The sequence below is a fragment of the Microtus oregoni genome, unplaced genomic scaffold (genome assembly GCF_018167655.1).
Source record: "Microtus oregoni isolate MIOR12 unplaced genomic scaffold, Mior012 000049F_ref0000343, whole genome shotgun sequence".
NCBI classification, from domain to species: domain Eukaryota; kingdom Metazoa; phylum Chordata; class Mammalia; order Rodentia; family Cricetidae; genus Microtus; species Microtus oregoni.
This window is the reverse complement of record NW_024543223.1, coordinates 2,179,703-2,206,150: the sequence shown is the minus strand read 5'-3', so window position 1 is coordinate 2,206,150 and position 26,448 is coordinate 2,179,703. Positions and strand designations below refer to the sequence as shown.

At 43.2% G+C, this 26,448-nt stretch overlaps 1 protein-coding gene across 2 annotated transcripts in view; it reads right to left on the bottom strand.

The window, feature by feature from the left end:
* Positions 1 to 8,001: 8,001 nt before the first annotated feature.
* The window catches only part of LOC121436544 (E3 ubiquitin-protein ligase RNF185), a 38,581-nt gene continuing 20,134 nt past the window's right edge, over positions 8,002 to 26,448 (bottom strand). Inside the window, exons 2-7 of one of the 2 annotated variants that reach the window (XM_041636546.1) lie at positions 24,468 to 24,688; positions 21,555 to 21,573; positions 19,169 to 19,281; positions 17,688 to 17,742; positions 12,393 to 12,510; positions 8,002 to 10,213 (exon numbers count right to left, since the gene is read on the bottom strand). In XM_041636546.1, the coding sequence (XP_041492480.1) occupies positions 10,116 to 10,213; positions 12,393 to 12,510; positions 17,688 to 17,742; positions 19,169 to 19,281; positions 21,555 to 21,573; positions 24,468 to 24,643 (579 nt within the window). In that variant the 5' untranslated portion in view covers positions 24,644 to 24,688 and the 3' untranslated portion in view covers positions 8,002 to 10,115. Of the gene's footprint in view, positions 10,214 to 12,392; positions 12,511 to 17,687; positions 17,743 to 19,168; positions 19,282 to 21,554; positions 21,574 to 24,467; positions 24,689 to 26,448 lie in introns of those variants that run through there. The other variant, XM_041636547.1, reaches the window with a different exon arrangement.

Here is a 26,448-nt window from a genome sequence, read left to right as displayed (position 1 = left end):
CCTTATAGAAGAGAAAGTGGGAAGTACACTTAAACGCATTGGCACAAGGAACCACTTCCTAAATATAACCCCAGCAGCACAGACACTGAGAGAAACAATAAATGGGACCTCCTGAAACTGAAAAGCCTCTGTAAAGCAAAGGACACGGTCAACAAGACAAAACAACAGCCTATAGAATGGGAAAAAATGTTCACTAACCCCACATCAAACAGAGGTCTGATCTCCAAAAACACAAAGAACTCAAGAAATTGGTCACCAAAAGATCACATAATCCAATAAAAAAAATGGAGTACCGACCTAAACAGAGAACTCTCAACAGAGGAATCTAAAATGGCTGTAAGAATGGCCAAGATCAAAAACACTGATGACAACTTATGCTGGAGAGGTTGTGGGGAAAAGGGAACTCTTCTGCATTGCTGGTGGGAATGCAAGCTGGTACAACCCCTTTGGATGTCAGTGTGGAGATTTCCCAGAAAATTAGAAAACAACCTTCCTCAAGACCCAATAATACCACTTTTGTGTATATATCCAAAGGAGGCTCAATCATGCCACAAGGACATGTGCTCAACTATGTTCATAGCAGCTTTGTTTGTCATAGCCAGAACCTGGAAACAACCTAAATGCCCCTAGATCGAAGAATGGATAAGGAAAATGTGGTATATTTACACAATGGAGTACTACACAGCAGAAAAAAATAATGACATCTTAAATTTTGCAGGAAAATGGATGGAGCTAGAAAACATTGTTTTGAGTGAGGTAACCCAGACCCAGAAAGATAATTATCACATGTACTCAGTCATAGGTGGTTTTTAAACATAAAGCAAAGAAAGCCAGCCTACAAACTACAATCCCAGAGAACTTAGACAACAATGCGGACACTAAGAGAGACTTACATAGATCTAATCTACATGGGAAGTAGAAAGTAGAAAAAGACAGATCTCCTGAGTAAATTGGGAGCATGGGGACTTTGGAGGAGGGTTGAAGTAGGGAGGGGAGAGGCAGGGAGGGGAGCAGAGAAAATGTAGAGTTCAGTAAAAATCAATTAAAAAAAGAAAAAAAGGAAGGGGCCTTGAGAGATGGCTCAGCAGTTAAGAGCACTGGCTGCTCTTTCAGAGGTCCTGAGTTCAAGTCTCAGAAACCACATGGTAGGTGGCTCACAACCATCTATAGTGGGATCTGATGCCCTCTTCTGGCATAATGGCATACATGCAGACAGGCAGTCATACAAAAATAAATCTTAAAAAGTGATGGGTTGGGGGGGGGGTTGCTCAAGAGATGGCTCAGTAGTTAAGAGTACTATTGGTTGCTCTTCCAGAGATCCTGAATTCAATTCCCAGCAACCACATGGAGGCTCACACTGCCTATAATTCCAGTTACAGGGGATCTGTCACCCTCACAGAGACATACAAGCAAAATGTGAATGCACATAAAATAATAAATAAATAAATAAAAAGAAAAAAGGATGGGCTAGAGAGATGGTTCAGTGGTTAAGAGCAGTGGCTGCTCTTGCAGGGGATCTAGGCTCTGTTTCCGGCACCCATGGGGCAGCGCAAAACCATCTGTAAGCCCAGTTCCAGGGAAACCAATGCCTCCATGGGTATCAGGTTCACATGTGGTTCACATACATACATGCAGGCGAAAACACTCACACACATAAATCAAAAATATTAGCTGGGAGTGGTAATACATGCCTTTAATTCCTGAGTTTGAGGCCATTCTGGACTACACAGCAAGTTCCAGGACAACTGGGACCACACAGAGAAACCTTGTCTCAAAATAAATAAATAAATAAAAATAATAAATAAATAAATAAATAAATGGAAAAGAAAGGTGTGAATGTGTGTAGCAATGACATAGGTTTATTTCCCTCAATAGTTTTAATAGTGTTCAGTTTTTGTTTGCTTTGCTTTTCTTTGAAATAGAATCTCATATAGCTCCAAATGGTCTCAAAATTATATTGTCAAAAAAAAGCTTTGAGTTCTTGAGGCTCCTACCTGTTTCCACTGTGCTGGAGTTATAGACACGTGCCACTGCAACTACTTCCCTAATAGCTTTGGTTTCGGGGGCGCTGAATCTACAGTCCCAGAACTGTGGACCAGCAAACATACTGCAGGATGAGGATGCAGAACAAGAGCAGCCTGCAGCTCGCGTGCAACCTGCATCCCCAGCCTCCAAACTGTTCAAAACAAGCACAACTTCCCGCTCTTTTATAAAACTTCTTTAGATGCTGATAATAAGCGCCAGAGGACCCAGGTTTGATTTCCAGGACACACAAGGTGATGGTGGCACACGCCTGTAATTCCAGCACTTGGGAGACAGAGGCAGGTGGATCTCTGTGAGTTTGAGGCCAGCCTGGTCTATGAGCTAGTTCCAGGACAGGCTCCAAAGCTGCAGAGAAACCCTGTCTCAAAAAACAAAACAAAACAAACAAACAAAAAAACAAAAAAAGAAAGAAAAAATAAAAAAAAAACCAGTCAGTGAGCCAATCAATCAATCCATCAATCAATCAATCAATGGGCAATGCAAGGCAGGGCAGCACACAGGCAGCACTTGCCCTTCCTGGGTTCGGAGACTGGGTTTCTCTTGGCCATGTCAGTTGCTCCCTCCCTAATGTCTTCCGATCTAATTCTCTCATCTTGGGTCTTAGACCATTGCTACTTTCCTCAATCAGATTTAAGTAAATGGGAACGGGAAAGGTGTCTAGAGGATAGGGAAAAGGGTAGGAATGGGACCCAAGGAAACCAATCCCGCCTTCAACTCTCCCACCAGCTGCCTCTGGTTTCACCACTTGGGTAGACAGCACAGTTCTCTGTCTTCCTACCTTGACGTTTTAATAGAAATGGCTGCTAGCTAGATGTGTCTTCTGTGGCACCTCTGTATGACCTAGTGCCCTTCCCTCCTGGGAACCCTCCCAGGCTGTGGGTTCCCGTCTGAGGAAATATGTGATTTTTAGGAAACACTAGATTGTGTACTGACTTAAAATGAAAGAATCCACAGGCCTCTTCATGACTAGCAGAGAGGAAACCGGATTCTACTCATCCTGCATATGGAGGGGTTCTGCTGTATTTTTCCAGCCACAGAGGAATGGGAAGTCTTAGAGCCAACAATCCCTGGCTTTCTTCTTCGTCCTTCTCCTCCACAATCCAGCACCCACATCTGTCCTCCTCCCATTCTGTTTACCGCCTGTCCTTCCCTTTCCCTCTTTCTCACTCAGTCCACTTTCTCAGTATCTCCAGTCTTGTATCACAGAGAGCAGGTGTGGCCAACTCCCTCAAGTTCCTCCAGGAAAGTCCAGGTAATTCAGAGAAAAAAATGTAAAGGAAGAAAATAGCTATCTGAAGGATGACAAACCTAGAAGGCAGCATTCCAATGTGAACCCCAAAACCATTCTCACACCATCTGAGAGTAACGAGGAAGGTTTGGAGAGCAGGAAGGGTCTACTAAGTTTCTAGAAAGCACCCATCTCGTCAGCTTATTTAGCTAACTCTACTTGGTTAGTTAGTATGGGCTGAATCACAATGAAGTCTCTAGACTCTTGAAGACTTGGCCCTTACAACTACTTCAAATTGGTCTTGGTGACTTCATATCTGTGGTCCCAGACACTTGGGAAGCTGAGGCAGGAGGATAGCTTGAACCTAGTACTTCAGGGCCAGGTCAGGGAATACAGAGGAAATGCAATGGGCTCCCTATTGTGAGCAAAGAATTGAAGCAGAAGATTAAAGTAACAACTTTATACATTTCAGGATGGACTAAAGATGAACACCAGCTTAGGTATTTCACAGGGGCGCTGGGTCTTCCCCTTTCCCCTATTGGTTCTCTCTAGACACCCACCCAGCCCTGTGCCTTCCTGCATTTTCTTCTCGAAGAATCTTCTGAAAACAAGAAGCTACCATCTCAGAGAGTTTTCCTTTCCTACTGTGTATTTCTAACCCTGCTTCAAAGTCATGTTACAAAATAAACAAGCATGCTGGGCGGTGGTGGCGCACGCCTTTAATCTCAGCACTTGGGGAGGCAGAGACAGGAGGATCTCTGTGAGTTCGAGGCCAGCCTGGTCTACAGAGTGAGTTCCAGGACAAGCTCCATAGCTTTTGTGTCCTGCTTGTCTAATTAGGACAGCTTACTGTCAGCAGTCAGTTGAGGCAGGGGCATTTTCTTGCCTAGTGGCTTGCTTTTGACACAAAGAAAGTAAACTCCATGTGGTGTTTCTTCGATGCCGATTATCTTCTCTGAAGTAGATTGGTGCTGCCAGGAGCAGACATGTCTCATTGTCATAAAAAAGATCCTAGGTTATTAAAGCACCTTAAATGCCATATTCTGTAGGTTTCTGAAGTGTTTGAAGAGGACCTGTCTATCTAAAATATATCTTTGTTTGACCTTGAAAACATACCCAATGTGACTACAAGTTCAATTATACTACGTGATTAACTACTAACCTTTATTTCCTTATTATCCTAAAAGATGGTAATAATAATTTTCAAGAACTAGAACTTAGCATTATATTGTTAAATGAACTGTATAGGTATAATACCTTGAACAAGAGTAGAAATGTAGTACAGTATGTTTTAACAAATCTCAAATTTGTATCAATATACAAAATTTGTATACAATACACAAAAGTTCAATCCAATGTAAAACATTCAAAACTAGTAGCTGTTTTTTTAAAGTAGATTCAATAATCTACCTTTTATCTTATCTTTATCCTCCTTTTAGATTCAATAATCTACCCTTTTATCCTATCCTATCTGTATTCTCCTTTTTTCTTTTCAAAACAAAAACCTTGAATCTAATTTCCTTTCTTTAGCTTTTCTCCTGACCATTGTCCATGACAATTTGCAACCAACCCTCTAAACAAAGACAAACATCCATAATCCATTTTTTGGGAATGTGGGTGTAGTTTTCTAGTTTACTTGCTGCTGATTGGGGCCACTGATGATCTGATGGGGACCCAAAGAAATTTTAGTCAAGTCCTGATTGGAGTATTCTATGAGACTGGATCATCTCAGCTAGCAGTCTTAAAACTATTCTGGATGTAGAACTCAGAGGAAACCGCAACAGAGGTGCTCTGAACCGTTGAACCATCTGGGCCACCAGCTCCTATTGGAGATTTTTCAGGGGGATCTTCCTTGATCAAACCTTATTTTTCTTAATGCAGAATAAATCCACAGCCTCTCATTTCCTGTGGAAAAAAAATACAAAACTTCTCCAAAGTAACATCTTTTGACTTACATTTTGAAGTCAAGGCATTTTCAAAATATATAGATTGGATTAATCTAGTAGCATTTTTTTGTCTCCCTGCCCCCCACCGAAGTTGAGGACTGAACCCAGGGCCTTGTGCTTTCTAGTCACGTGCTTCACCACTGAGTAAATCCCTTCCCCCAATCCAGCAGCATTTATAATCAAATGTCTTTCAGCAGCTGTTGCTCCTTCCTCAGCAGTCAAACAATTCAAAGACAATACAATAACATACAGTATCGAGATTCTCTGTGTGTTTTCCATCTTTATGTGGAAGCTAAGTCAGGGTGGATGGGAGTTGTGAGCACTAGTTTTTTTCCTGAACCCAGGTGGCCAGGTTTTGGTTCTAATTCCTCTGGCCTGGGCTGTTGGCTAAAAAGCCTCAGGCAAATGGCTTTTTTGTAAATTCATGCCCCATGTTGGGTGCTAAACGAAGGATGATTAATAAAAACTCAGCAACAGATATTGGGGTTCAACCTGAAGATCTGAAAAGCAAAACAGCCAGCCACTGGCTCTTACCTCCACCTCAGTCTGAAATGGCGATCCTGTCTCCAGGAATTTCAGAATGAGACTGTGTCTGAGAGCTGCCCTCTCCTGTTTTATAATCTCTCTAGAGCTGGGATAAGAGGCATGCACTGCCCATTTTCTATGGCAACTAGTGTGACTACTGGGACTAAAGGTGTGTGTTACCACTGCCTGGTCTGCAAGGTTGACCAGTGATGCTGTTGTACTCTCTGATCTTCAGGCGAGCTTTATTTATTAAAATATAAATGAAATGCCACTACAGTCAATGTAGGAGGAGGGGGTCTTCCATTATTGCTCTCACTCATCTTTGGTAGCTCCAGCGATCCTCCTGTCTCTGCCTCCCTAGCAGTAGGATTAGAACTGCACCACACCAAATTTTCTACAAGGGTGCTACGGATCCAAACTTGGGTTCTTGTGCATACTAAGCCATATCTCTAGTCACTATTTTGTACATTTTGTTCCCCAATGAAAACTGTCAGGATTCCCAAATTACTAGCATGAGACCGAATCTAATACAAGGACAAAGAGTCTTTATTGTGAGGTAACTTGGGTCCCTCAGTCCTTCCAGAAAGGCAGCAGTGATAGCGGCAACAGGAGCAGAGCAGGAGAGACCCTGAACAGGGCAGGAAGGGGTTTTTATAGAGGAAGGCTTGTGGGAATTCCAAGCCTGCAAGCTTGGGATTGGCTGCCCTTCTGGGCTAAGGTCGGGAAAAGGTCATGGTAGTCTCTAGGCTAGGGGTTACTACTTCCCTAGGCTTAAGATCTATGGGGAGTCACACCTCTAGTGGTTACTACTTCTCTACTCAGGGATTGGTTGGTTTGGTTTTCTGTCAGGGGCAGAGATGGCTCTGATTTCAGGCAAAGTGTGTTCCTTTCTCTGGTCCTTTTGAGCTTTTTGATTCTGATTTTAGGGCAAGAGTGAATTTCTTTAACAGGCTCTGATTCTAGGGGCAAAGTGTGTTCCTTTGGCTCTGGTTTCAGACTCAGTATGCTTTTCTCTGGCTCTGGGTTCAGGGGTAAAGTGTTTCTTTCACTGGCTCAGATCCCAAATCCAGGGTATATTTCTTTCATTGGCTTTGGGTTCAGAGCTGGGGTGCTCAGGGATTGTGACAGGGCTACAGATCACAGATCAGCTGGGGTCTGGCCTGGGTCTCTGAAAAACAAAATTCTGTTATTACCGGCTTATGAGTTCTAGGGGTTCATTTATGTTTTTGTTTTGTTTTTGAAGGTATTTGGGATTGAACCCAGGCTTTGCTGATATAAAGTGCTCTATCATTGAGCTGTATCTCTAGCCTTGTTTTTTGCTTTTTTAAAAAAATTAAACCTTATTTTTGTTTGTTTTTTGATATAGGGTTTCTCTGTGCAGCTTAGAGCCTGAACTTGCTCTGTAGACCAGGCTGGCCTTAAACTCAGAGAGATCCACCTGCCTCTGCCTCTAGAGTGCTGAGATTGAAGCATGCACCATTAACTTTTTATTGTGTTATGATGTGACAGGGTGGGTGGAGGTCACAGGACAACTTTTGGGAGTTGGTTCTCTTTTCAGCCACCCTAAGGGTCCCAGAGATCAAGCTCAAGTTGTCAGGCTTGGTGGTGAAAACCTTTACCAGGCGGAGCCATCTCACCAGCTCAAGACCTCATCAGACTTTTTATCCTCCTGCCTCAGTCTCCTGAATGGTTGGCTGGTGCCAACAGGCATTTTCTGGTTTCCTTACCTCTGCATTCTCCTGTTATACTCTGGCATTGGTCAAATTGACCCTTGTTAGGTCAAAGCCTAAGAGGAATAAATGCACTTCTTTTAGAGGGTATGACCTGTAGCTTTGGTGTTTTGGGGCCTGAAGCTGAGACAAATTCATAACCTTATCAATCTCTCTTTCATACTGTAATACATTAGTGAGCAATCTCAAGGAGGGCACACTCCCTGCTCCAGAGAGAGGGATTGGCTTGAGGGCCTTTCTGCTCTATACCTTAACACAGGGAGACATTTTAATACTGAGTAACCTGTGATTTCTCTACATGGGACACTCAAGGCAAGGCACAAGCTAAGCTTCATCATGGCAGCTTGGTGCTTGCAGACTTAGGAATTCCATGCATTTGTCAGGACTGGGGCCGTCTGCCACAGGCAGCTAGACCTCTAGTTCACTTTATTATTCATTCCTCATTCTGAAGACGCAAACTTTCCAGGGGCCAAACCAGTGTGCCCACTCCCAGTCACTAACATCCCAAAACACAAAGTCCACACTCACAGCAATGTAAAACCATTTAATTCTAAATCAAATCACTTTCACAACAGTGAAAATCAACGGCTGGTCAATGTATGCTGCCTTATATGTTCCCATTTTCTGACTGTCCTTGTCCATGGGGTGGCAGGAAGGTGGAGGCTGAAGGACACACAAACTTAGAAGGGGAAGCTGCCTTGGCCATAGGACGAGTGGTGAGCCTTCAGAGGGATAGCCTACAAAGGAGAGGGAACTCCCAAGTTGGCTGTCCTGCCTCAGCCGCTGGCAGGTGTGTAACTCTGTTCACAAAGGATACACAGCTCATCATCACAGCTTTGCTACTGGCGTGCCCTGGGATACCTTAGGTGAGTACACACTGGGTTCATTCCATTTTACCAGATTCCAAATGATTCACTCCACTACTAAAACTCTTCTTTCATTTCTCTTGTGTTCATTGGTTTAAGTTTTCCCTCTACTACTTAAGGCTACACTACACTGAGGGCTCCTATCAATTCTCTCTAGAACAGAGACACTCCAGGCGCCCCTGTGACTGGGGATTCCCAAGTGACAAAGCATATTTTAAATCTGTCAGCACACTATAAAATTGGTGGCTTATTGTTATCAGCTGGATTTGCCAAACCACCCTCCTACTCAATACTTCATACTGTATCCATTTTGATATTAATACTGGCATTGGCAGGTGGGGACCGTGCAGGGAGGAGGAGGGCTCTTTCACCATCCTCAATCTATTATCTAGGATTCCATAGATAATAGAGAGCCTATCTAGAAAAATCACCAGGCAAGGCAAAAGCCCAGTTTCTGGTTATTGCTAGGGCAATGGTGCTGGAAAAGTGAACAAAAGAGTCCTGCAGAAGTTCATTTTGCTGCCCTGCTGAGGTCTCCAAGAAGAGTTGTTTTTAAGATGAAGCCTCACAGGCAGAGCAAGAACGGTCTGAGCAGGCAAACTATTCTCCTGCCGGGTACCACATTCCAAGAATCAGGTTCAGAGGAAGCATCTTTTGAATTTCAAGAACAAATCAATGTGTGGGAAGAATGAAGAAGGAAGACCACACTGTACCACTGTGGTCCTTTGCTTTTACATATCACCAGGGGAAGCTTGCTCAGAAGCCTCATGTGCCTCTGGGCTCAGCACACATTCAAAGAGTTTTCAGGTAAATCCATCAAGCTATACAAACATCAGGACCACAGGTGGAATCAATGTCCCAGACTCTTTTAAAAAGGACAATGGCTTCTGAGGATGGTAGTTCTATGTGCAGCTGGGCTGACCTGAGGAAAGCCTCCAGTTTCTCTGGGCAAGTTCTGAGAGAGGACTACTCAGGCTTCTACAGCCAAGGGGCAGGGCTACTCGTCCTTCTGTCCCTGCATCAAAGCTCTGAAGCAGAGTAGTTGGTTCAAATTCAGGAGTAGTCTAGAGGAGGAAGCTGATGGGAAATCTGAGCCAAGTGACACCAGGGACAATCTAACCAGGAAACCAGGAGGTCATTCAAGCTGCTTTCCAGAGCCAAGACACTGCATGAGACCCAGGGCCAATCAAAGACCAGAGTCTCCGGCAAAGTCACATAGCATCTTCAGCTTCTGCTGCTGCAATTATGGCCTTCTTGGGGCAGTAATTCTTATGTCTTTGCTGAGGAAGGGGAGGGCAGGAGGGCAGACAGAGCAGCACTGGTGTCTGGACCAGAGTCTCACAGTAGAGGGAGTGGAGGTCACTTACCACCAAGGGCATTTAAAATGATGAAAGTAAGTTTTCATAAATACCATTTGGTTCATCCCTTCATTTCTGTAATATAAAGTTCTGGTGAAAAAACTGTTTCTTTCTTCCCATCTCTTCCCTGTATGGAGCTGGGACCTGCTGAGAAGGCTGGAACAGGACTTCACATTGTCACCTCTGAGAGGTGATTCAACAAAAGACCTGAGGTTATAGGAGGGTGTCTACAGCAGCGGTGGAACTGGGGATTCCTCGTCAACTTTTGAGTTCCAAAGCTCTAATGGAGAAGCAAGACTCCTTGATGTGTTTCTGACCCTTGATTCCAGGGGTCGGGATTAAGCAAGTCAAACACCAGAAGTGGGTGTGGCACATCACCAGTCCAGAGGTGCTGCTGTAGATGCAAACAGGGTCCTGTATTAGGCGATCAGGAGCCAGAACATGATCACTAGGGCTACAAACAGGAAGAGGCGTGACAGAAACTGCTCATCCACGTACTGGGGTGTCCCAGGGACAGCTAGAGAAACAAGAGGAAGAGACTTTGTCAGAAGGCTGTTCATACTATCTTGTAGCATGAATTCTAATTGGTATTGTTAATAAAAACACGGAGTCAGATATTCAGGGTGAAAGCTGAGAGATCAGAGAAGCAGTGCAGCCACTAGAGAGACCTTTTACCTCTACCAATGCTCAGACTGAAGGCATGATCCTGTCTCTACAGATCCTCAGACTGGATTTCAGATGGCCACTGAGTTCTTGTCTCTTCCTGCCTTATATTCCTCTCTCCACCCAGTCATATCCCTTCTTGTCTCCACCTTCTTAGTGCTGGGATTAAAGGTGTGAGACACCACTGCCTGGGCTCTATGGCTAACTAGTGGCTTAGCCCTGCACTATGATCTTCAGACAAGCTTTATTTGTTAGATTACAAACAAAATATCACCACAGTACCCATTGGGGGCAGAACTGGAGAGGATAAATCTCTGTTTCCTTATAAAAGCAGAATCCTACAATAAAAAAAAAAAGACTCCCAAACTTGGAATAATAGGAGCCAAACAAACACAAGTGAAATACTACAACGAGGCCATGACCTCCAGTGTTCTCCACAGAGCTGTCCTGAACATGCAGTGAGCCAGTCAGTGGACTATCAGGAACCCCTGCAGGAAACAGAGATCCTCCTGCCTGTCTTCGCTATGCTGCCACTGCATGGTACTACTTCATAGATCTCATTTAAAAAAGCAGCAGCAGAAGCAGAGTATGGGGCTCCTGAGACCATAAGGGCTCACACATGAGCAGTGGCACTCTCCTGCCTCTCTGCACACTGTTCCAGATGGCTCACTGTCTGTCTGTGTGCCTGCTTTTTCCAGAAGAGAACCAGGGCCCAGAAATCATAATTCAAGGTAGAGGGAGACTGAGTAAGAACCTCTGCTAGTAGAGGAAGGAAGGTGACAATTCACATCCAGGCTGTGCAAATCCTATCAACCATGACGAAGAAAAACTGTGATCCAGAGCCCAGCCTAGCTGGAAATGAACTGGGGGAGATCCAGTCTGCATGCTGGACCAGGCTGGAAAGCATCAAGCTAGTCAGAAGTTCCTGTTGCTGCTATAAGGATCTGCCTTTCCTTTAAGGCAAATCACACCCTTCCCTTTGCAGTCCCCTTCCTCTGAGAAAACAATGTGTGAACAGCAGAGAGACATTCCAGGCAGATAAGATATGGAGTAGTGCCCAGTATTTTGTGGGGTTGCATGCCATTCCCTCAAAGTTGGTTGCTCTGATAAACCCATGCAGGCAGGCAACCAAGAGATTCATCACCTACTATGTCCAAGGAATCGGATGAAGCAGGGAACAGCTCTGATAATTTCTGAGCAGGTGATCATATTCAGAGTATAAGCTCCTGATCAGAGCTACACTAGTTACTTCTGTTCCTCATACTGAATTCAGGGCCCAGAAGGCTCTGACTATAAGCAGGGCTCCGCTGACCATGTCATCTTTCATAGGCTCCATGACATGGGTGGTGGCTTAGGCATTAGAGTGTAATGGAGTCAGTCAAGCACACACCTTGCTACCTTGCTGTACTCTGGATATAGCTGCTATAGACAAGTGGCTAAAGGGAGAAATGCAGCAGGTGACAGATATAAACACAGTCCCCAAAGCTCTGAAGTTTGGAATCAGTCCCATTTTGTGTCCTGAGAGAAGCTGGGCAGAGACGTCAGGGAACAGGCTGCCCTAACATTTCACTTCTTCTTGGCCCCAAAGGGTCAATGAGAGAAGGAGGGGGAGGGAGAGGGAGAGAGGGAGAGAGGGAGAGAGGGAGAGAGGGAGGAGAGGAAAAGGGAGAGGAGGAGAGGGAGAGGGAGGCGGGGGTGGGGAAGCACATGTGTAGAATTAATTAAGCTTTTCATTTTAGGTATTGTTTATAATTTTCAGTTTAATGGTCATGGGCTGTGTCTTGGAATCATTACTGAGAATTTTCTGATCTATAAAGCAGCTAACTGTATAAGTATCTGGAATGTAGATTGTGAGCCCCTCAGTTTGTAACGACCACTAGATGAGTTTGGCAATCTGCAAAGAATCTGAGGGATTTTGGAAAGTCTGATTGCATGTACTGACAATTATCTGTAACTTCTATACTGCTGCATTCCAAGGGGTTTTCAAGCACGATATGTTCCTGATTTTCTTTTCTTAAAGAAATGAGGCTTACCTGGAGGAGGCCGTCCGTCATTTATGTTAAATGCTGTGGCAAATATCCCAAATGGAAATGCTCCGATTCCAAAAGACATCTGAAAGCCACCATCTCCAAATCCAAATCCTTGAAACCCCTTTGGAGAAGAAAGGCAATTAAGAAAAATAATCAGATTCATCCCACATTTCTCGAACAATGTCTTACATCATAGTACATGTGGCACCCATGTTTCTTCTTATTTCTCTGCCACAAACAGGGCCTCAGCTCTTCCTCCTACCCAGGCCCCAAAGTAAAGGAACTCTAGAGTCACCTCTGACCTTCTACTGTTAGCTTCAATTTAAGGAGCTATATGGTGCAAAAAGGGCTCACTCTGACCAGAGGTGAAACCCACTGTGGTCAGCATGTTTAGATCATTTATACAGATCTAGACCATTTTCCAGGGTTCCAGTAAAATTTCCTACATGCTATTTATAATACACTATTGCAATTAGTCCCACAGCCAAATGCAAAGGAGCATCACAAACTACATACTGTAAGTCATATAACAAAAAAGATAAAGCTCTAGTTGGTCAATAGCATCAGTCAAACAAAATATTGTAATATGTTCTTTAAGGACCCTGGTGCTCATTTATGAATCAAGACAGAAAACCTCTTTTTTGGTTTTTTTGAGACAGGGTTTCTCTGTAGCTTTAGAGCCTGTCCTGGAACTCACTCTGTAGACCAGGCTGGCCTTGAACTCAGAGTGCTGGGATTAAAGGTGTGCACTACCACCGCCTGGCAACAGAAAACCTTCTTATGACTTAAACTGTCAAACTGCTTAAACATCCACACATGACAATATAAGTGTGTTGTCAAGGTATGGGTAAGTATTTCCCCTGAAGCCTGCAGGGGCTGTGGATGTAGCTAATCGTGAAGCGCTGGGTTTGATCCAAAGAATTGCTTAAGTCGGGCTTGGTGGTACACACCTATAATCATAGCACTCACGAAGTAGGCATAGGAGGATCAGAAGTTCAGGTCATCCTCAGCTACATAATGAGTTCAAAGTCAGTCTGGGATACATGACAGGACCTTGTCTTAAAAAATTATCTAAGCTAAGGGGTGGTAGTTGGATAATTAGTTCCTTTTCAGCATGGTCTATATAACAAGATCCCCTCCATTAAAAAAAAAACAGAAACAAAATACAAAATAAAGAAATTTTTCATGTCACAAAATATTAAATATTTAGAACAATTTAAGTTTTTCTAATTAATGTAGAAACCTGGGTGTGGTATTGTGGTCCTAGCTCATGGGAAATGGGGACTGGGGGAGAGAGAAGAATATGTACTTGTCATAAGAAAGTAAGTCAGAGATCTTCCTAAATAGCCACTGTCAGCTGTGTGTATACGAGCCTTGGTTTCTTCCCCAAACACATTTATCACACATGGTCTTTTCCAAGGACGGACTCAGTAGAACACCAATAGCTCTGCTAGTAAGTGGTGCCTCTGTCTGAGTGCAAGGACTCCTGGCACAGCACACACAAATCCAACTTCTCCCTTCCCTTCTCCCTACTCTGACAGGATCTCACAGGTTGCTTGGGCTGGCCTAACATCTGCAATGCTCCTGCCTCAGCATTCTGAGTGGTGGAATTACAGATGAGTACCTCCAAGGGCAGTAGCTTATGTTTAATTCTTGCATTAGCATTTTACAGAAGACTAAGTATGGCCAGTTTGATCCGAAAATTCAAACTTTAAAAAATGTGCTATTGTGTATAGTGTTCCTATGTGTATCACACATGTGTCATGGTGCACATGAGTTGTCAGAGGACACTCTGTGGAGTCAGTTCTCTCTCTCTCTTTTAATTTATGTGATTTCCGGGGATTGAACAAAGGTCACTGCACTGGGCTTGCATAACAAGAACCTTTACCCACAGAGCCAACTTTATCACCGTGCACAATTTACAAATTCTTTTCCTTCCTCTATACCGTTGGTGAGCTCTTTAGAACAAATGATGAAATAATAGAAAGACTGGAATTGGGGAGCAGACATTGTGGTACACACCTTTAATCTCAGCATTTGGGAGGCAGAGGCAGCAGGATTCTCTGTGAGTTCAAGGCCAGCCTGAACTACACAATGAGCTCTAGCTAGGAAAGACAGGGCTTAAAAGAGATCTAAAAGAAAGACAGACAGACAAACAGACAGACAGACAGACTAGACTACTAGCAGCTGCAGGTGCTTATGACACTAGAGGTCTGCCTTTGGCCATCAGGGCTAAAGTCTCTGATTTCTGTTGGCTGCAAATGCTGTTAGAGCAAGCAGAGCCTGAGAAGGCAAAGGGCTGCTATCTAGCAGTGGAGAGCAGGGACATCGGTAGCACCCAGGACGGGTTTTGGCTCTGTGCCCCTAAACAGGCACACTACATGTATCTGTCCCTCAGTTATCCCCTTTATATAGAAATTTTATGAGGCTTAAATGAGATCATGCATACAAAACTATTGTTTCTAAAGTTTTTTTGAGACAGGGTTTCTCTGTGTAATCCTGGCTGTCCGAGAATTCATTATGTTGATGAGGAAGGCCTCAAACTCAGAAATCTGCTATCTCTGCCTCCGAAGTTCTGAGATTAAAGGTAACACTACCATCACCCAGCAAAACTCTTAATATAGGAGAAAAGACCCTCAATTTCCATTAGACCTTGACCATATAATACTGGGATTCCTAAAGAAATGTACCAATGCCGGGCGGTGGTGGCGCACGCCTTTAATCCCAGCACTCGGGAGGCAGAGGCAGGCGGATCTCTGTGAGTTCGAGACCAGCCTGGTCTACAAGAGCTAGTTCCAGGACAGGCTCCAAAACCACAGAGAAACCCTGTCTCGAAAAACGAAAAAAAAAAAAAAAAAAAAAGAAATGTACCAGTGAAGTCAGGTGGTGGTGATGCATGCCTTTAATTCCAGAACTTGGGAGGTAGAGGCAGGTGGATCTCTTGAGTTTGAAGTCAGCCTGGGCTACAGAGCGAGTTTCAGAACAGCCAGGGCTACACAGAAAAACCCTGTCACACACACACAAAAAAAAATTAAATAAATAAAATTAAAAAAAGGAAAGGAAAAAAAAGAAAAAAGAGAGAGCAAGAAGAAATGCACCAACTCAACTGAAAAAAGGATGTGTATAAACATTATCATAGTATTATTTAAACAGCAAAATCTATGAGCAACTCTAAGGCCCTTCAATAATGAACTGAAATTATACTGAATCAAAATTCAATGGAAGGGTAGTGATATAGCTCATTGGTACAGTGTTACCTAGCATACTTAACACCTTGATTTAATATCTACAACATTCCTACACACACACACACATACACACAGCCTTTAATAAAGGGGACCCAGAGGATTAGAAGAATAGTCCGGATGAATAGAGCTGCCTAGCATACACCAAGCTCTGGGTTTGACCCTAGCATTGGAGAAGTGCAGGCAGAGAGAATCACAAATTCAAGGTTATTCTCTATTACATATCAAGTTCTAGAACTGCTTGAGATATGTGAGACTCTGCCTCAAAAAGTACAAAATAAGATAAAAGAAAATAAAAAAAAGCAGCATTAAAAAAGAAACTGAGGGTGGCATATATCTATAACCCAAGCACTTGAAAGGCTGAGTTCAAGGCCAGCTGTATATGGCTATATATGGAGATGCTTTCTCAAAAATAAAAAGACTGGGCTAGGGGTTGGAGAGGTGGCTCCGTGGTTTTTTAATTGATTTTCTAAGACAGTTCCATATAGCCCAGACTGGTCATGAACTCACTAGGTAGCTGTAGTGGTCTGAATGAGAATGGCCCCCATAGGTTCATATTTCAATGGTTTGGTCCCTAGTTGGTGGAACTGTTTGTAAAGGATCAGGAGGTGTAGTATTGTTGGAAGAGCTGTGTCACTTGGGGTGGACTTTGAGGTTTCAAAAGACTTGAGGCATTTCCAGTTAGCTCTCTCTGCTTCCCTGCTTATAGGTAAGGATGTGAGCTCAAAGGTATTGCCCAGTGCCCTGCCTGCCTAGCTGCTACTATGCTCCTGGCCATAAGCTACATTCCCAGGCCTCATTAATATTTTAACAAGAAATTACTGTTTGAAAAAAAGACTAACATTTTATTTAAATGTGTACATATTTTGAGCCAGTAATTCTATGAACTTACCATAATAAAATAATGGTGGTTCTGTACAAAACTTTGTAATTTCATTTGAGCATGTTTAAGATAGCAGAGGTAGCAGGTAAGTGTCCCATAATACAATGCATGCCATTACATTAGGTCTATACATCAGCTGTCAAATGTTGTTGCTATGGGTCTCAGTAACATTTTAAACTGCACTGCTGAAATTCCAATTCTCATGGGTACATTTCATGAGGGCAGAGACCACTTGCAAGTTTTGTTGATAAATTACCACTGCCAAAATTGTGACCAGAGCACATTAAGGTACGTAGTATCTGTAGAATAGATGAAATTTTAAGAATTACAAAATAAGAGCCACATATTGTAAAAAATCAAAAAATCGGGGGCTGGAGAGATGGCTCAGTGGTTAAGAGCACTGTCTTTTCTTCCAGAGGACTTGGGTTCAATTCCCAGCACCCACATGGCAGCTCACAACTGACTGTTATTCCAGTTCCAGAGAATCTGGCACCTTCACATAGATGTACATGTAGGCAAAACACCTGCACATAAAATAAAAATAAATAAAGAAATAACTGAACTATGTATATATATTAAAAAAAAGCAAAAAAACAATAAAAGTATGTCAGGCACAGTGGCCTATGTCTATAACACTAGCACTGGGAGACGGAGGCAGGAATATCATGCGCTCAGGTGAGCCTCGGCTACACAGTGAAACCCTACCTCAAAAAGCCAAGAAATAGGCTGATAAGACAATCTGGTGGTAAAGGGGCTTGCCTGATAACCTAAGTTCCATCTCCAGGGCTCATGACTGAAGGAGGGAATCAATTACCCAAGTTGTCCTCTCACCTCTATACATATGACCCCCACCAGATACACGCAAATAATAAAGTAAAAGTTAAATTTAAAATACCTAAGAAATAAATATGTAAGTGTACAATCAATAAATACATGTATAAATTAATAAACTTTCTCTCTCTCTCTCTCTCTCTCTCTCTCTCTCTCCCAGTGGTTCTCTCTGGATGAGTGGTTCTAGGATTTCCCCCTGCTTGTCTTTCTGTACTTTAGAAATTTTCCTCTACAACCTTTCTCAATGTTTTAAAAGAAGAAGAAAAACTGCAAGGTCAACAGGAAAGTTTCAAAAGCCACAAGCACACTTCTGGAAGCTTCTCCTAGAATGTTCCTCACCCCTCTATTTTCGGGCTCCGGCCTCTGGCCTTGAGGACGAGGAGGAGTCTTCTCTCTGAAAAAAAAATTGTACAAAGTAAGGCCATCACAAAATATTGTTAGCTGCTCTCTGTGAAGACTGACCCACAGGGTTTGGGTGGCTCTCCTGTTTCAACAAATAAAACTGCTGGGCCAGGCGGTAGTGGCACAGCCTGTAATCCCAGTACTCAGTAGACAGAGGAAGGCAGGCTTTGAGTTTGAGGCCAGCCTGGTTTACAGAGTTCCAGGACAGCCAGGGTAACACAGAAACCCTGTCTCAAAAAACCAACCAAATAAACACACAAAAAACTGCTCTGGCTTAAGCAAATGCTGGCTTAACTCCATTCTACCTCAAACCAGGAAAACCAGCTTGTTCTGAGAGAGCCACCAGTTTACACAACCTATCCTTGCAACAGAGATCTTGACCCAAGGATGGTTATGAAAAAATGGCCAGTTGCCTTCCCTGGGATTGCTTGATATGAGCTCATGGGTGCCAGAGATCCCAAGCTAGACTAAAACAAAAGGTAGATTGTCATCTGAGAGGGTTAGGGTTCAAGGTCTTTCTGATCTGCCTCTATTAACTTCCATTTGGCCTCTGTTACTCTTGGGCTAGTACCTCACGCTATCTTACTTTTGCCTCTAGTTTGCAGACTGTCATCTAAATAGCTTGACTGAGAGTTTATGGCACAAGTAGGCACGAGGCAGGATGCAACCAATACTAACAGGTGACAGACCCCACCTTGAGACACAATCAACACAACGTAATGGGGGAGCATTAGTGTGTGAGGCGGGAATACGGGTGAGGGCAACTCATATGGAGAAGATCACTTGAAGGAGAGAACTTGAGGGCTTTCCTAAAAATATGGGCAGGAATCAAGAAAAGGCTGCAGGAAGTCGGGTGGTAGTTTGAGTATGTAGGAGCAGAGCATAGAAGACACAGCAAATCCAAGCGTGACAAATGTAATAGGGCAGCCCTTTAGGAGAAGTTCAGGATGTCTCGTGGACAGGAGATGGGAGTCGGGAGAAGTGCTAGAAAAATTAAGATAGTCTTCTGAAAAGGTATAGATGCCAGATCAAAAGGGCCACCCCCAAAAGTCATCCAGACTTCCTGGTCCATGTCTCCCCAGATTCACATTCACCGGTGCTGCAACCCCACTCCTTAGTCAGGCTCCTGTTTCCCAGGGAGGGAGTGCGTTCACAATACTCTGCACACTTGCTGTTACGATGTCTCAAACACTGCAGGCTACCCGCTAACTGGGTACCTACTGGCAGATGACACTGAGCAGCTACCGAACACTGGCCAGCACATGTCAGCTTGGCTCCTCTCCTCTCTCAAGCCCCATTGTTCCCATGTGACTTTCCTCTTGACCAAAATGCCTCAAAATCAAGCAGCCAAGGGTTAGAGTGCTAAATGGATGTGAATTCATGTCCAAGTAGGAAGTGGGTATCAATCAAGTCTTTACCTGGGATCCTGCTGCCCGGTGCTGCCCCTGCCATAGAGTGGGATGACCTTGTCTCGGCTGATTCCAGCTTTGCAAACTGGACACACTTGTCTATTAGGTCTAGTCTCCAACCACTGCAAGTGAGAGAAAAATGCAAGAATGGTCCAAAGTTGTCCCGTCTTCAGTTAGTACAGTGTGGGAACATGGAGCCAGAGTCCGAAAATGGGAAACACCAGCTGGAGTAGCCTGAGTTGGGAAACTTCAGGAACCAAAGTTCTGATTTCTGTTCCTAGTATTGAAAAATTCTTACTGGGGTTAACACCAAAACTGCCTTTAAATACCAGTAACTAAACAAGCTCCTTCTCTGTCTCTTACTCTCTGGACTGTGAGTAGTGCAGAAGGAGGAGCTGCAAGCCTGAGGTCTTCAGGCAGGCTCCTGGGGTGAACAGAACTTACATTCAGGATCAATCATATTGTCATTATCTTGTTTTTCTTTCTGTGATTTCTCATTTTTCTTAAAAAATATTACCTCATTTTTAATTATGTACATGTCAGTGGAGGCCAGGGGTATGTGCAAATAAATATGTATGCCCTTGGAGGCCTGAGGAGGAAGCTGAAGCTGGAATTCCAGGTGGCTGAGAGTATGGGAACTAGGAACTGCACTTGGCTCTCTGGAAAAGCAGTAAGTGCTCTACCTCCTGAGCCACCTCTCCAGCTCCAATTTCTCATCTTATAGCATTTCCCCGATGGTGTAACCTGACATCAGCACATGGATGTGTTAACCACTTCTGGGTCGCTTAGTATTAGATTCTGCTTATTATCTAAACTTTATCAATGTTTTATACTAAAACATTTGTATTTTATTTTCTTAAAAATGAACAAAAGATTATTTTAAAATGTTATACTTGTGTTTTTTCCTTTTTTTTTTTAAGGCAGAGTCTCATTCATTTGAAGATGATGCTGAATTCTTACCATCACGCCTTTAGCTTCCAAGGCCTGGGATATAGGAGTATGTCACCACACCTAACTAGTGATCTCTTTCTGGGCACTGGATGGTTTCTCATGCATATTTTCCCAACCTTTACTTACTTTTAGCACTAGGGATTAAACTCAGAGCCTTGCACATAATGAGTATACACACCATGGATGAATTATGTCCCAGCCCCTCAATATTATTTTAGGACATAAACTGCACCTCTAGACATGGAGATATGAAGTTCACCATATGAATATGAGCCAAAGACTCAGGGATACGGAAATAACAGCATCTCATGATTTTATATACTACATTCCCACCTGTCGATGGTCTCTCAGAGCTCATGCCACATGTTCTGCCACATTTATTCTTTCAGATTGCTTTGGGTCAGAATGCTCATCCCTAGTTCCCCCCTTTTTCCCCCTATGAGGATCAGTCAAGTCCCTGTCCACCACCTACACCCTCTAAGCCACCAAGGAGTGTGCTGCTGAACTTCTGACACCCATGGAGATAGATACCTGGCTGTGATTGTTCACATCCAGTTGCCAATGCCAAATCCAGTTCTTAGTGAACACTAACAGGTTTTCATAATAAATTAAAACAAAGGAGACAAACTTTCCTCTTCTGCAAAAGCTATCTATGGTTACCAAAACATTTGCTTCTTCTCAATGATTTCAAGATTTTTCAGGAAAGTGAGGTGTACTGATATGAAAGGAGTTACCTTTCTACTTCTTCAAATTTAGTTTTATCTCAGTATGTATGTGCTGGTGTGTGTGCAAGAGTGTGTGTGTGTATACCATAGAGGTGCTGGAGCCCCTGAAGCTGGAGTTACAGATACTGGGAAATGAAATTGAGTCTCTGCAAGAGCAGCAAACATTCCCAACCACTGAGCTGTCTCTCCAGGCCAGAAGTTATCTTTTAGAAGTTATCTTTTATAAATAAATATATAAATTCAGAAACTAAAAATAATCTAATAACTGAGGATGTGGCTTAGTTAGCAGATCAAGACATCCTGGGTTCCCAGCACCACATGAAGTGGGCACTGTGGTGTGTACCTAATTTCAGCCCTCTGAGGCAGGAAGATTTCAAGGTTATCCTCAGTGAGCTTGGGACACAGGTGGTTTCAAAACAAACAAACAAACAAACAAAAAGGCTCTAACATTATCAAACTCAACCTATTTTCAAATGAGCCATTGAGACACAGAAAGTGGCAGTCAGCCAAGGCCATAAGGGCTATTCTATTGTTGGCAGAATCAGGTATGAAATGACCTCTTATTACATCAAATACCTGTCAGTGGGCAGGTGTATAAAAAGGGCAACTGAGCCCAGAAGCAAGGGAGATTGCAGCTTCTGACAGTAGTCCCTTGAGACGAGGGATGTCTTGTGCAACTATAGCTGATGAAAGACAAAGTAAAATGAAGTACATCTTACCTGATGCAAACACGGCCAACTAGAGAGTCCCCAGGGCAGCCAATCATCAGGAAGGGAAGCAGGAAGAAGAAGAAAAATGCTTTCATTAGCAGAAACACTCCATGAGTAGGGAAGACATCAGAATTGGGTGCCTGGGGTGCTGTAACCCCAGTGAGCCTTCTTCACAGGGATTCCTGGCATCACAGATAGAAAAAGGAAGGGAAGGCTAAACTGGATATAGAGGCATATATCTGTAATTCCAGCTCGTAGAAGGTAGGGATAAGGAAGGATCAGGAGTTCAAGGTCATCATCTGCTACTTAGTAAGAATGGGTACAGCCTAGGCTATAGGAGATCCTGTCTTAAAACAAAAACAAAATGAAAAGAACAAAACAGATAAGAAAAGGCTAAACTCACAGGAAAAAAAATGAGAGAGTAAAGAGTGAAGACTCCAGTCTCTAGCTCAAACATCATTACAAAAGCTGACTCCCTTGGCCCAGACAATCCAGGAACAATTTACCCACAGGTTAGTCTTGGAGAGATTACAGGCTCTGAAGAAATCCAATAAAAGCCAGGTAGTCTCTGCAGGCAAAGTTAAAGCACACAACAATATGAACACACACGCACACTCGCAATTTGCACCAATGTCAGCGGGTTCACAGCCTCCTCTGCTCATAAGTGGTATATGGATTCTCTGTTATTTCAGATCCATTTTAACAAACTGTGTTTCTGGCAGGAAGCTGTTTAAAGTCCAGGCCTATTCAAAGCATCTTTGAAATGGAAAGGATGGAGAGGCTACTCAGAAAAAAGGGTTACTACCTCCATCTTACAGAGTTGCTGCCTAACACTGCTTTTTATTTATTTATTTTATTTATTTAAATGCAGGGTCTCACCATGTAGCCCAGACTGGCTTCAGACTCATGATCCTCTGCTACAGACTTCAGGGTACTAGGTTTACTTGATTTTATTTTTATGTGTGAGTGTTTGCTTACATGCATGTTTGTGGACTACATGTGTATACCAGGAGCCCACAGAAGCCATAGGTTATTCCCCTGGAACTGAAGTAACAAATGGTTGTTAGCTATCATGTGGCTTCTGAGAATCAAACTTGGGTCTGCTGGAAGAGCATCTAGTGTTCTTAACCACTGAGTCACCTCCTCAGCTCCCTTCAGGGCGCTAGGATTACGGATGTGTACCATATCCCTGGTTCTAGTATCTCACTTTTTAAAAGGAGGAAGCCAAGGTACCGAACATGTAACTTACATTAGGACTACAAACTCTCTACTGCCTTTTCAATACCTAGCACTATATAAAAAAAAATGACATTATAATATTGAGGAACAATTACTCAATTCCAGATTTTTAGTATTTCTTTTCTTATTAATAAAGTAAGTCAACAAATATCTACTACAACTTACTATGTGGCAGCCATGGTGTGTCTCACACATCATGTGCCTTTTCTAGATGAATAAAAACTGTGACTTAATCTGAATCCAACACTGAGCTTATGGTGACACGAGCCCTCTACAAATCAGAGCAGGACTCCATTAGAGCTACCTTTAGTATTATGAGGAGAAGAGCAAAGCTTAGGCTGTACTAAAGGTGCAATTCCAGAGCCGGAGGCAAAGGGAGGGCTAGAATTTCGAGGTCAGTCTGGTTTACCTGTCAACTCTGTCTCAAAACCCAAACAAACAAAACTAACGATGAAGATTTCTCCCATTTATGAAGCAACTACTGTGTGTCAAGAGAGTGGCTGAGCTGATTTTTATTTTGTCATTGGATGATCACCAGGAGATAAAACCATTCCTACTTTACAGAAAAGAGAACCCCTGATGCGCAGAGAAGACACTACAGTCTGGGTGAAATTGCTTCTTCAAATCTGTTCTTTTTAATGGTACTCTGCCTCTTAATTCTGTCATTTTGGTCTATCTATAAAAACAATTAAGTCAAAACAAAAAATTTAAAACAAAAAAGAAAAACCTCTGCTCCATTTTACTAACTCACTAATAAGTTTACCTTTTATATTGCTGAGAATTTAAACTTTCGTCACCATTTTCTTGCACAAAAACATTAAACCGCTCTATACCTCTAGGTTTGGTAATCTGGTTGAGCCTCCACAGCCATTCTTATTTCCTAACATCTCCAATCCCCATCCAGGGTTCTGCTGAGAGGAGGACGATAGCTCGGGGACTCAGAAGACCCAACAGTGCACAGATCCACACCTAGGAATGGCACATACCCTTCATCTTATTTACCATTATTTCCCCTCAGCTTTCAAGGCTTCTCCATAGGCTTCAAAGTCTAGCTCAACATCTCAGTAGAAAAACAACCACTTCTCAACATTCACCGAAGTTCTCAGAGACAGCAGGGATTTCTTTAAGCATGGAAACCAGAAGGACACAAACCTTGCTGCTTCATTTCACAACATACATATTATATATAGAACAATTACAATCATAGCACACACACTATGTGCTCTTTTAACATGTTTACTAGTTTTGGTTCACTTACTCAATATTCACAAATAAGCCTGTAAAATGAGGCAGAGTGCATGTAAGCACCCTGTCTAAGGTCACCCCTTAGGGAAGTGGCAGAGTCAAGACAGAAGACGGGAAGTTTGGCTACACAGTCCTTGCTCAAAACCACTATGCAATGCTGTCTACAGGCTCATCACAGCAAGTGGCAGTAATGCTCACTAAATGGGGTTACTGCTGGAGAGATAGGCAGACAACTAGGATGGGAACAGGATTTGCCCTAGGTTACCCAGAACTTCAGCAGTAGAGATGGGATGAAAACTGAGGCTTCTTGTCCCTTGGGTCTGAGTGTAACAGGGCTCAGTATGAGTGAGACATCTGCTCCAAACATCTTCTGTACATAGTGAGACATCTGCCTAGGACTTGGTAGGGTATCCACAGAGATGAAAGGAGGGAACTTACCAGAAGAGGTGGCCACACAGGCTGATGACAGCATCCTTGGCTGTATCCAGGCATATGTTGCACTCGAAGGTACTATCCTGCCCTCCACTCTCACCAGTGCCATTGCTGCTGCCACTGGGCCCCCCTGCACTGGAATTCTCAGTGGATGCAGAGGCCGAGGGCCCCTTACTCGCCATCGCTGACTGCCAGCAAAGATTTCCGTGAAGATTCTTCAGACAATCCTGGAAGGCAGAAAGCACTTGATTGTTCATTGCCACAGCCCACTTCCTACAATGTCCATGTCAATGTTTCCATCTTCTTTCAGCTCCACACAATAATTACGATTGAATTTGGTAGCAGATTTCCCAGAGGGCTGCAGGGACAGTATCTGTGGGGCTATGCCTTTCTCATGAGTTGCTCATGAACATGGCCCAAAACACATCTCATAAAACACAAACAGAAAAATACTGAGCAGCCTCTAAAAGGTTCTCAACAAAGCTCCCCCATTTATATTTATATTCTGTATTAACCATACCAGTCGATAAATATATGTTCCACTAAACATTAAGTTGAACTGTCAAGCTATCCTTTAATTTTGGACAACTTTTATATTGACTAGGAGAACAGACTCTATTCAAGACTGTAATTGGTATATGGCAGAATAAAGAAATTCCTGTGACTGTCGAAGATTAGGAAGCTTGGAGCAGCCAGATGATGGTCTCTGATACTTCCTGCCAGATGGAATACCACTTACCGTATTTTGTCTAGATTTATCAACACCCTTAAAGAGGTAGTTGTATCAGTGAAGGAAAAGTTGTCTATCCCATACCACCCAAGGTCATCTGGCAAATCCATGATCTGGGCAATCGTGATCATTTCAGGAAACAGTAGACTAAATTATCTGGCCAGCTGACTAAGGTGGGTTTGAGACTAGGATTCATGGCACACTATTTGTATTCAAACCACCACATTGCCATAGATAAGGCTGGTCACCAATAGCCCAAGGAAACATATCACAGTTGACCAATTCCAAATCAAAAAAAAAAAAAGGAAAGACAATGAGATCCATACAAGGGATACCCAGGGACTCTGAGAGCACATTAAGAACCTGTCAGGCGCCTCATCTGGTTGCTCTCATTATCTCAGAAATTAGAAGCAGGAAATACCACACTCAGAGAACTGAAGCTTAGAATCAGTCCAGCCTCCAGCTTGCTAGGAACTACACTTTATCCTGCTATGCTTTTCTCATATATAAAATGAGAACTCACCACAGGGTACCTGAAGACCACCTTGATTTCAGCTTCCAAAGTAAGAAAAGATGAAATCCCCAAAGCTGGTTTTCTCTGACCAAGAAGCCTTCTTTCTACTGCTTCTTCCCAGGACAGACTTAGAGCTTAGGGCTCATGAACACCTCTCACTACAACAGCAGCTTAGCGACTTGAGCAGGAAAGAGGCCGGCTCTCCACCACTTTTTCACTCAGTTACATCATTTTACATGATGTCCCAGAAGGGCAGCTGGCTGCTGACAGTAGCAGTGTCTTGTTAGCTTCAGTTCCAAGACCTTCTCCATGGTGGAAAGCTTCCTCCTCTTTTATAACTGTGTGTGTGCATGTGTGGTATACTGGGGAATAAATGTAGGCCCTCACACATGCTTGCTAGACACTAAGCACTCCACCACTGAGCTATAAATATCCCCAAACCCCAGTGTTTCTTTGTTGAAAAAAAATCTTTTTGAGATTTATTTCATTTTATGTGTATGACTGTTTTGTCTGCAGGTATTTATGTGTGCCACATGTGCACCTGTTGCCCAAGGAGATCAGAAGAAGAAACTAGAGCCCCTGGAACTGGTGTTATGGATGGTTGTGAGCCACCATATGGGTGCTGGGAACAGAACCCAGGTTCTGTGCAAGAGCAACAAGTGCTCTTAACCACTAAGCCATCTACCCAATCACCTTCTTGTTTAGAAAAAAAAAATCTTTTAAAATTAAGAACTAGCTGGGTA